The following is a 12,330-nucleotide window of genomic DNA, read 5'->3' on the forward strand; positions in this document are numbered from 1 at the left end:
TGTTTCTTTCTTTCCTATTTTGCTGTTTTGCTATTTTGCTGTTTTGCTATTTTGCTATTTTGCTATTTTAAAATTTATTTTTCAAATCTCGGCTACATCGAATTATTATAAAAAACATTTAACATTTTCATACATTTTCTTAGCACATCGTAAGTCTAGTGGCGTAAGTCCATGGATAGCCATTAAAAATACGTAACATTTGGAAAATACATATTATCGAAATACGATTAATTGCTTCCAGAATATATCGATTGAACATAAATGAATGGACTTACGCTTCTGTTATAATAAAAGGCTCATATCGAATCAGCGAGTAATCGTATTATTAATTCCACATTGACATATCTTTATATATATATATTTATATGTATATATATATATATATATACGTATACATATATCAATTACACATAACTTAAATTATTTATTAAACATAATCTATTAATTTTTTGAAAATAATTTACAATACTCTTATGTACAAGTATATTCGTAGGAGTACGATATTAATAGTGTTTGTAACATTCAAATTCCCAACATTTTGGATAAAATAATAAAATTTACACAATATATATATATTAATATTATATAAGATAATTGCATAGTACACATACCCGCCCGTATATAAATTTAACTAATGTAAAAGTTTGGAAGAGTTTAATTGGATTCAAAGTATTGTGAATTTAGCATAAAGACCGGTCACATTGTAGTTTATTGACGTTAAACGGGGTTCTCACTCGTGTGACGAGAACAAAACCTGTTTTGAGACCATAACAGATATATAGAGATTTAAAAAAAAAAAGTATTTATTTATTTGTAAGTTACAAACACTATATTTACATATTGTATAAATAATTTTATATTCATACATTTATTTGGGAAAAGCCCAAATTTTTGTGATTGACTCAAGATCGGTGAATGGATGTTTGATCTAGCATTGAAGATATGTATAATGTCTCTATTCTAATTGCAATGCGGGCCTACGCCATAAGCCTAATAAAAATAAAGCAGAAGAATATAAAATATAATAATGGTTTTAACATTTTTTTTTGTTTCGATTTTGACCTTGTTATCAAAAAATTTTAAATTAAGCTGTTTGATTTTTGTACTCATACTTTTCTAATAAAAAACCCATTAGAAGCAGGGGTACTTTTATCTATATACCTTAATACTACATTACTATGTTTTTTTGTTTTGCTAACTTACTTTCCACGAAGTTAGTAATCTGAACCCTGAATTACGTAATTTCCAATACCTCACTATCTAAATTTTATAAAAATGAAATTCTTTTGACAAATTTTTTTATTTTAATAACAAGCATAATAAAAATGATCAAAAAAAAAAAATAAATAAATAAAGCGAAATAACGAATATTGATTTTATTTCATACCTTCAAATTTATTCATATACATGCTTATATATATGCTTATATATATATGTTAAATAACAAAATATATATATCTGTTTTTATTGCACTTATGTAAGTGGAAAATCGTTCAAAGCCGATTTTAATATTTTGCTGAAATGGGGGCTGTGAACACCTTCTCCGAATAGCAATTCATTATGAATATTTTTATTAGCGAAAAGACAACACCCAAATAAAAAACCTTGCCATAAATTCTTAACACGTGGTATAAAACCAAAAGAAGTCATCAATCGATCATAACCTCAATATCTAAAAAAAAAGATAGTTGTTTACTTCGATGTGTGGGTTAAGTAACTAACCCATCACAAAATGGCCATCGCTATTGCTTGAGTGGCACAATTACATATATATAAATTTAATTATATAAATTTAATTATATGAATTTATAGTTAATATAGTCAATAAGGCACGCATCCGGCTGTGCACTATGTTAGGCTATATAGTATATACATTAATTCTGATTTTGTGTTCTGTTCTGGATATTGTATAACAACCTCATAGATTGTTACTATTATTTAGACTATCTTTTTTTATTATTAAGCTTTATATATTTAGTGATGGCGACTGAAAATTACACTCACATATAACTAGATGAAATCATTATAAAAGAATTAATTATATACAAAAATACTAATATATATAAAAAGCAAAGAGTTATGCTATATTTACATAAGTTGATCTACTGGGACGGAGTGCTTTATACTAACACATCTTAAGCGAGCATCAGCAAGTGAAATTAATAGCAAACTGCAGTAGACCATCCTAAGAAAATTAAATTTTTAAAAAAATCTACCTGCCTAACTTACTTCACAAACGAGGAATAACTCTTAGAACTGTCTTTTAATTCCTAATCGATTGTGTTTATTCCTTACATGAATTCCAATAGAATTACTTTAAGATCTCACAACAACTGAAAAGCTAGTTAAAATCAAATAAGAGGGCATCACAATCGGCAATATATGCCTCCGTGTGGAAGTGCTGATAACTGTCAGCACGCGCCTTCTTAAACTAACCTAACCTAACCTAAAATCAAATAAAACAAATAAAAAAAATATGGTACTAATTCTTAAAAAGTTTTAGAATTTTTTATCTCTAAGTTCTGGTCTTTTATATGTAAATTTATCAAATGAATTGAATAGTAAATAACTCTCAACAACTGTTTATAAAGAATATAAGTAGTCGATCTTTGCACATTTACAAGAGACTTATGTTTTCAACGAAGAGTTTGGTTGGGACATATTAAATCAGCTTCCTCGCACCTCGTCTGGCCTATAAAGTATACTGCTTCGATCGACATATGACATATGAAAAATCTTGAATATAAAATTATAAGTTCATATAGTAAGAGGAACTGGCAAATAATTGTACCACATCTAACGATGAAGATCTTTATCGATATTCTATGGTATTCTATGATATTCTATGGATATTCTACTTTCCATCGAAATAGATCGTATAAGTAATGGCTTTTTAAAGAATGGCTATACGAGTGCAATCCTTTACACGGTGTTAATCAATCAAATTAATTATAAAATGTATAGAGTTAATTCAAAAAAAAAATTCACTTGAAAAATTATAATAATAATAGTATATATGAATATCTAAGCAATTTACGTAATGAGAAATTCTTTTGGTATTATTATCGTTAATCTTACTTAAAAAATAGATACTTTTTACAAATTTCACTAATGAAATATTATAGCAAAATAAATTTAATCTAAAATCACAATAATTTTTTATAGCAATAATTATTGGTTTCATTTAATATTAATAATACCATTAATTGAGATGCTTTCAATATCGTTAAAAAATATTTGTCTTAATTAATAAAATGTGGTGGTCTATGAACTGATTTTGAAAGAAAACTTAAAAATAGAATTTGTGCTGATTTTTTGCTAAATATATCGCTTAGAACTTAGAAAATAAAGATTTCTGTTTTAAATATTCAAAATTCCTTATATAGACACATATTGTATTCACAGTGGAGGTATTCAATTTTGATTTAATTGTGTTGAAAATTTGACGAAAGACTTTCAAGAACTTTTCATTATCTCCAACGAACTATTCAGCCTCTGGCTTCAGTCTCTGGCTTGAGTCCCTTGCTTGAGTCTTGAGTCTTTGGCTTGAATCTCTGGCTTGAGTCTCTGGCTTGAGTCCCTCGCTTGAGTCTCTGGCTTGAGTCTCTGGCTTGAGTCCCTCGCTTGAGTCTCTCGCTCCAGTAGCTGTCTACTCTCACTATAGTCCAACGGGATTGAATTTAGTACCCAGCAACTGTTGCTCAATTCTGCGTAGTGCAACAGATGATCATTTGTGAAACTATATTTTGACATTTGTAACTACAGAATAAAACGATTGTTGTTTAATTGGAGATAATGGAGATAATGATGTGTTCTGGCTTCACTAAAAGTATTATCCCCAATTTTTGAAGAATTGTGATGTGTAAACACTTTTTTTCAACACAATTACACTAAGAAGTGAATACTCCTATTATTATGGTTGTAAAAAAATTCTTAATTTGGCAAAATTTATTTTAAAGTGGACTTAATATGATTGCTCTCCAAGGATCCTGACATCACTTTACAAGTAATGTATACATAATACTTTCATATGAAAGCGAAATAAAAAATCTTTCTAAAAAAGGATTATTGTCCTAGCATTGCTGGACTAAGCACTAGTTCTGCTTCGAATTTATTAGAAGGTGTTCCAGCTATTGACGTTGATGCTTCTGTCAGATTGGTTGTGTTTATTGCAGTTGTCGGTGCTGTTGTAGTTATTGCAGTATTGCGGCCATTAGTAGAAGCGCCCATCGAATTGAATGTTGGTGACAAAGGTGGAGGATACTTAAAGCTTACTGGTGTAATGACTGGAGAAGATATATGTGATAGCATGTTGCTTGTGTTCGATGTATTGTTAGGTGAACTTATTATATTCGTACTAAATCGTTGTTGGTCACTTAATAAATGCCCTGTATCTGAGTTTTCAGTAATGTCCATAACTTGGCCAGGTATACAAGTTTCTTTTATATCGCTCGCAGAAGCTGTTGTTAGATCTAATGCTGCTGACATTGATGAAGCTAAATTGATAAATAAAAGAAACACATTTTATGAAATATGTTTCATTAATGCTTATTTTAGATATCCATACCTGTTTGTGTATCCATTTGAATACGTGTTAAGCAATCCCGATTGGCTGGTGTACGTGGAACTGAAGGCGACATAGCTGTAGAATATGTATGTGGTATCGCTAGCGGTACTCCCATAGATGATGATTGTAAAGTGGATGGTAAACAAGTAATAGTGGTGTCGTATTTATATATTGGCGATTCGGAAAATAATGGGAGCTTGAAGTCCGTTACGCTGGTGCTAGTTAATCCCTCATTTGTTGTGGGCTTTAAATAAAGCGGTGACGTTGTGGTTGTTGTTAAAGTTGTTACTGTTGTTACTGCTATTGAATTATTTATGTTATCCTTACAATGTATCGTACTTGTAGATGGCTCATCACTATTTAAAGTATTTTTTATGTTCATTAATGAAGTTTCTACAAATACTCCATCATCGTTTTTAAGTGCTATCATTTGTAATGATTGGGACTGTTCGATCTGAGTATGCTGTTGATTTAGTGCAAATCTTTGTCGGTTAAGTTTGCTACCTGTAGATGCGGATGTTTCTAACGTATTGGAGTCAGAAACCCTTGTTTTTAACATTATATTTGTTGTTACGGAGGATGTGTTCGCATTAAAAGTATCTTCTGTTTGCTCTGATATAATATTGATTGCAGTTACTTCTTTGATATTTTTGTATTTAAGTTCTTCATCGTCACTCATCTCATTAATAACAGTATCAAGTTTTTTCATCTCTAATGGAGCATCTGTAAACACAAAATTTTTGAGAAGTAGTCTTTTGTCCAGAAATTATATATATATAGATATATCATACCAGCTGACGAAATAGGCTCATTGATGATGGGTACTACTCGATTTAAGTCATGTTTTTGCTCATTTTGCATAAAAAGCGATGTAGTGGCAATTTGTCGAAGAGCTTCCATTCCTTCGTTGAGCATTCTACTATTGCTTCGTTTGTGTGCTATTGGATATTTTAACTAAGAATTCAATAGTTAGTTTTAATATGGTTGTGTTCCGAATATAGAGTAGTATGAATGAGTTATATGAATATATAATAATGTGCTTAAAATCTTATTCTTTTATAAAAAAAAATAAAATTACCTCAGTAAAGATTCAATTTTACCGTAAAAGACCAAAGCAACGTGAGAGTTAAGAGTGAAGTTACCATTTGACGAAATCAATAAAACAAGAATGAAAAATCTTTAAACCAAAAACTATCTATTATTCAAGTGGTAACCAAAATTTGTTATAAAAAATGTTGCTGTATGACGAGATCAATGTGTTCCTGTTAGTAATACTTTCTACCTCTTTCAGAAAATTTCTAATCAATTCATATTAACCTTCTGACATTTAGACGTATAGTGTAGGTGTGGTGTAATAAGGACAGACTTAAATAGTATGTATTGTTCAGTTAAATATCATTTGAATTTTAATGGATTGAAACGTAGTACTAACTTTAATACAAGATAAACACGGTCATTTAATTGTCGTACACCTATAGCAAGTATTTTTGTTTATCAATCTTTACGTTGCAGTTCTTTTATATAAAAATCAGATGAAATGAAGAATATGTATAATAATAATATGTATATATATATGCATGTACTATATATAAAGGTCTACAGCAAAAAGTTTAGTGTGGAACATTCCATATTTACGAGACTCTAGTACCAATAAAATTGTTTAATGAGCGATGTGATCATTTTTCCTAATTTTATCAAGTTTAAAAATATCATTTCGATTCTAGAATATATTACTTCCAGTGCTCCATTACTCTATTTTGATGTCAATGACTTCTAATTCTTTCTATGTATACTTGTATGCTTATATTTTATGATTTCTACAATATATGTATTATAAACTACACTTAAGAATTGATTTCAAACACCCAAGTAGTATTCAAATCACTCAAGTATTTTTAAAAATCAAGTTTAGATAAGTATATATATCAATACTTATATATAAATATGTATATAATTTAAAAACAATATCATTTTGTTTTATAATTAAAAGTTTCTGAAATTCTACTACTAAGTTTACAATATAGAATTTGAGAACAATTTCAATTGAAGAAAATAAATTTTTAAATTTGCCAACATAGTATTTAATCGATATTCTTACCTGAATTGCTGGTCCTCTAGCTATAGATACTCTTTTACTCTCTCCATGCAATAGCGAAGTTGTATGATCAACGTCCACTTTATTACCGTTTTTCTTTCTTGTTTGCTTACTTGATGATATACAATGAGAAGGACATATACAAAAAAGAATGCGTAATATACAACAAACGAGTCCAAGACCTGTTAAAGTAGATAAATAAAAATAGATTATATATAATTTGTTCTATTAAATACACAACTTTTATGTTTGATAGTATGTACTGATAGGCAACAGTAACCAAAGTTGATGCTGTAGCTTTCTGTTAGTTTTCGAAATGGTTATTAAAATGTTATCTTTAGAATATAGGCAGTTCAAATTCGATTGGCTCATCGTATACTAAGGGCAAAACTCTTCAACTGTCTAAGAATGCAACAAATTGGCCATAGAAACACACCCTTTTCGCATATATCAATCAGAAGATTGACTAACAAGCGATAAGTAATTATTATCGATACACATTGATCTCCGCTTGATGCTCTCATAGAAATTTTATAAATCGGGTGAATCTATCAGTTCATTGGAAAAAAATTATAGATTTAACTAATTCAGCTTAATGAATAAGTTATACCCAGCACTAGTCCGAAGAATTAAATCGAATTCAATATTTTGAAGACAGCTGCGTGAGTAACTCTTGCAAACCACATTTTCAAAAACTTCTTTAAAACAAGAATAATGAATCGAACCATGACAACATAGTGCACGCAGCAATCGCATAGTCAGACTATTTGTAGAAAAAAATAAAGCCGTTATATACCCCATATATAAAGGGTTAAGTATATCACTAGGTGTCACATATGTGTGACATAAAAAAATTTACCAAATTTGTTTTGAGCATATCAACATTATTACGGAAGAGATGAAGTGCAGTACGAGTACGACTGTGGGTTCCATAGATAACAAAAATACAATAACATATATACGGCAAGATGTACACCGTTAAATAATACGATTAATACTGACTATATCAGAGAAAATTATGAGACAACAACAGTAACAATGAGTCCGTTGATTTATCAGTTCATGAATGAAGTATTTACATAATTTACATGTAAACAAATGCTGAAGACTAACCGCAGATTTAAATGCTTTCCTAAAACTTTTTAGAAGCAATGCAAGAGGACGACTACGCAGATGACAGAGAGAGGGACTGAATAATGATACGCTTAGAAGACATTCACGCTATAGGGTATGACCTTTTAAGGACCGTTATACCATGTGAGAAACATAAAAACTAAAAACTGATTTTAAAATTTTAAAGTTATAAGAATTATGGTAAACTCCGAGTTTACACTTCATTACATAATATTGTCATAATATTTAAATATTATTTCATTACACATGTCAGGGGTGAGCTTAAGATATCAGAAGCACATCTGCTTAACATATTTGCACCTCAAATAAAGATATTAGTATAAAACTCCTCCATTTATATGTTCAGTGACAACTAAAAATAAAACCTTAACTTTCACATATTTCCTTCTCCGGTTACTCTTAATCCATTTTACGGCTCATTCAAAACAAAATTTTTTGTCATTTAAATATCTGTATTAATTTTTTTAAACCCATATTATCATCTATTTTTAGCGACTACACTTGTGCTTATTTTTGAAAATAAGAAATTCGCTAAGTATCCTCTCGATGTTCTTCTCTTTTACCTGGTAGTACTTTAATTTGTAGCTTAGATCCAATTAAAAGACCTTGATGTCAAGCAAAGCAATAAGTTGAAAGCATTCAATTTTTAAGAAAGCATATTTATGGTTTGAAGATAAAGTTTGATTAATCTTTATCTTTTAATATTATTAAACTATTGCCATATCTAGGAAAGTATCAAGACATAACTTCTGCGGCCCAGAGCCCAGAATGCCATTGGTCTTCTGGTAGGGTTGACTACAGGACACTGTAAACTAGGGAACCATGCTAGAAGACTAGGTCTTCCTTTCAACCAAATCTGTCGTAGCTGTGGGGAGGACGATGAGAGCGCATCTCATCTTTTGTGTTTTTGTCCAGCTCATGCACGTCGGCGATTTAGTACTCTAGGAGCCCCCTTCCTTGAGGACCTGGACCAGTTACAGGACCGGGCTTTAAATAGTATTTTATGCTTCGCAAAAGGTTCTAGGTGGTTTTAAACCCTGAGGTTTTTTATTATTTATATACGGCATCACAATGGGCCAATAGACCTAAGTGGATCCACTAGGGATCACCGGTATAACCTAACCTAACCTAACAGATGGAGAGAGATGAGCACTTGTAGACAGACTAAGTTTATGATGCCAAAACCATTGACCAGAGAAGCGATAAAAATGGTGAACTGTCCATGGATCAGCCTAAACCGGCTGACCTCATTGATTACTGTGGACATAGAAACTTCAAGTAACACCTCAAAGATATAACTCTTGTTGATGAAGACACTTGCAGACTATGTCTAGAAGGAAAGGAGACAGCGGTGCATATATTGTGCCAATGTCCAGCACTGTCAATCAGGAGGATGACTGTCTTGGGACACTATTGGCTTGGTGATGACTTGACAGACAACCTGAAGCAAAATGAGCTACTTGCATTACAAGCGATGTAGTTATGCGAACGGAAGCCACTCTAGCTTTAACTCAATAACGACATTCGATAATCGAAAGACGAAAAAGGACCCAAGTCATTGCGTGGTCTATTTCGGCTAATTTTTTACTTCAGTGGGGCCACTTGTCGGCCGATGTGCTATTACAAATATCCCGCTAAATATAGTTAATGATTGCCATTACTATAAGAAAGGTTGAGAGTGATCTGAACTCCTTTACTGTTGTGTTCCTTATGACGCCGCTGTCGTACTGGCTTCCATTAAAAAACTTGTCAAAATATTGTATTTAGACGTAGGTATGCTAAAAACTTCATGGTATATGTTATCAGAATTAAAAATATACACAAAATCTTGAGAGTAGAGTATACAAAAGTACATCAAAGACAGAGTTTGTTGATGCATACATCAATTCCGAATTATAGGTACTCTCTTATATCGAATACAATATATATTCCGTCAGGAAGATATATGCTGAGCTTCATATTATACTTCTGTAAATTAACCTCTATAGCTTATTATAAAAACTGAATGAAGCTCTTATTACAGTTGTTCACCCAGGGATTGCAGACACTATTGGGTAAGAGTGCTTTAGACACTATAACTCGCATTTTATTAAGCAAAGCAAAAAGATGAAAAGAGAAGTATGTTAGGCATAATAGTTGGGTTGTGTCAAACATTTACTTCCTTTAAAGGTAACCGCTGGGCTGCTACAGAAAAATATTTTAGTTACTATCAAACGTTATATTTCCAATTGCGCCGATATATTATATTAAATTAAAGTATTTCCAATGTGAAGAGAAACATTTTAGGGTACATTTAACGTAAATGTTATATACATATTAAATTGCCAATTCAAATAAGAACAAGTCTAATGGCAACTCAACCGTAATCAAAATCATAGAGATGTATTGTTTTAACTTACCAATTAATGATGGTCCAATAAACCTTAGTTCTACCGTTTTAAAGCCCTTTTCTCCAGTACCAACAAAGGCTATAACTAAACCTAAAGCAATCGTACCTAAGCCCATATATAAAAAAGCATTAGCAAAAGTGCTAGGACCTCTTAATACACCCAAAAAGTCTTCGTCATCTGAAGAGCCACCAACAGAAACGTCCTGAATCTGTGCAATTAAAGTTCATTTAAAATAAACCACTAAAAGTAATTATTAAACAACTCTCTAGATATACTCACGCGATTTCGTTTCACCCAGCGACGGTGGCAACTAGCAGCCTGTTGTTGACTTTCCTGCACGCTGCAACGACGGCCACGTTCCAGCCAAGCTGCTCGTCCTTGAGCGCACTACATTGTTTATAACATATTTTTAATGTGACAAAGATATATATTACACGACATAACAATTATAAAACAACTATTTAAATTTTGTTCCAAATAAACGAAATGAAAAACACAAAAAAATTAGCTTTGGCTTTGCCTAGCTGTGATACCCTTCACACACATGGTAATGACACAAATAAAGTTAAATATTTCCAAATAATTTTCTATTAACATAAATTTAAACGGCATAGATATATAGATATATTAACAATAAATGCTGTTTTAACTAATAAAAGAAATACTATTCAAGACTCAAACGAGCGGTCCAATCTTCTTTCCTATTTAAAAACTTATAACTCCTTAATCCGGTATTAATAGTTTTTGTTTTGTACATGCATTTGATTGTTTAGTCTAGTAAATTACTTAACTCATGAGCAGATACAATATATAAACTCAAAATCCGTTCACACAAAGTCGGAGTATCAATTTCATTTATTTAAATAATATCTCCTTTCTCGAATTGAATTGAACAGATGGACAGACGGACAGCGTTATATGTTGCCTAGTCGATTTCTCGAGTTACTTTGAATTTTTTTTTACGTATATTATTGCATGGCGGAATCAAATTTATAGTATTATTTTGTCGTTAGTGTGAAGAGTACGTATAAAAACATAACAGGCCACAAACTAATGTATTGTTAAGGAAATTCCAACATATTTGAGAAATGTATAAACCAAGGTAAGGCTACGTTGTAATGAATATTAGTATTTTACAAAGGGGTATACATTAAGGCTAAAGTGCACCAAATAAGAACCTTTGAGCTATTACCTCTCACATTTTTTTTTCAATTTGCTATATATAGTACATAAACCAATTAAAATCCCTTCTATTAGTTCGTGTTCATTTTGAGAATTCATCTGTAAAGTCAGGATCTTTAAACTTATTTACCATACTTATTTAAAATAATATTGAAGGTAATATGCGATTATCTTCAATTCTTTACATTAGCACAAAGTATTATGTACAACTTAATAGGTCTTCAAATGTTAAAATATTAAATTGGAACGTCACTTGTATTACTGTTTAAAATATCAGGGCTATTATTTAATATTTCTGGTTGGAATTAGTAGTAGCTTCCATATGCAGAATTTTTATAAAGAAGCTGCTGTCATTTATCTCACTATCATATATTTATGGTATATAATTAAATATAGCTTGTTAGAACCAGTGGGCCTTTATATACAACAAAATAATCATGAAATGAACGGCACTTCTTTCACTATTCCAGCGATCAGGTTTTTATTCGAAAATTGCTTGTTGGAACTAGGAAGCTATTTTTTTAGGATATTTTTAAAAAATCTAAAATTTTATTTACTCTTTATATTATTTTTAAACGATATTGTTTTGGCATTACCTAACTAAGTACAAGATGTATTATACATATTACTTACTGATGGGTATTAGCATTGTTGTAGGTGAGAAGATGGAATGCTTTATACCACCATCAAAGCGATCGTCACCGGAGTGGTGTTTCTGACTATTACTGTGTAGTATACGGACTAAAACACCTCCTCTATTTTTATGGAATTTCTCCTAATGGGTATTAGCATTATAACGCAAGCACTACAAATATTGAAACTTTTTGCGTATCCAACTGTTTGCATTGCTGCTATCTGGGAACTATAGATTGTTGATAACATTTGAAATATTCATGTGAGTAGTTGATTTGATTTTTTGCGTTACTGATTTCACATCTGAACAGATATAATACTTGCTCTTA

General features: G+C 30.9%; 1 protein-coding gene across 1 annotated transcript in view; it reads right to left on the bottom strand.

Annotated features, from left to right (window-relative positions):
• Positions 1–3,311: 3,311 nt before the first annotated feature.
• LOC119687770 overlaps positions 3,312–12,330 on the bottom strand; it is a 42,317-nt gene continuing 33,298 nt past the window's right edge. Inside the window, exons 3-8 of the mRNA XM_038102239.1 lie at positions 10,466–10,573; positions 10,196–10,394; positions 6,666–6,844; positions 5,359–5,521; positions 4,568–5,290; positions 3,312–4,496 (exon numbers count right to left, since the gene is read on the bottom strand). Coding sequence (XP_037958167.1) covers positions 4,066–4,496; positions 4,568–5,290; positions 5,359–5,521; positions 6,666–6,844; positions 10,196–10,394; positions 10,466–10,573 — 1,803 coding nt within the window. The 3' untranslated portion in view covers positions 3,312–4,065. The remainder of the gene's footprint in view (positions 4,497–4,567; positions 5,291–5,358; positions 5,522–6,665; positions 6,845–10,195; positions 10,395–10,465; positions 10,574–12,330) is intronic.

The sequence above is a fragment of the Teleopsis dalmanni genome, chromosome X (assembly GCF_002237135.1).
Source record: "Teleopsis dalmanni isolate 2A chromosome X, ASM223713v2, whole genome shotgun sequence".
Classification (NCBI taxonomy): Eukaryota; Metazoa; Arthropoda; class Insecta; order Diptera; family Diopsidae; genus Teleopsis; species Teleopsis dalmanni.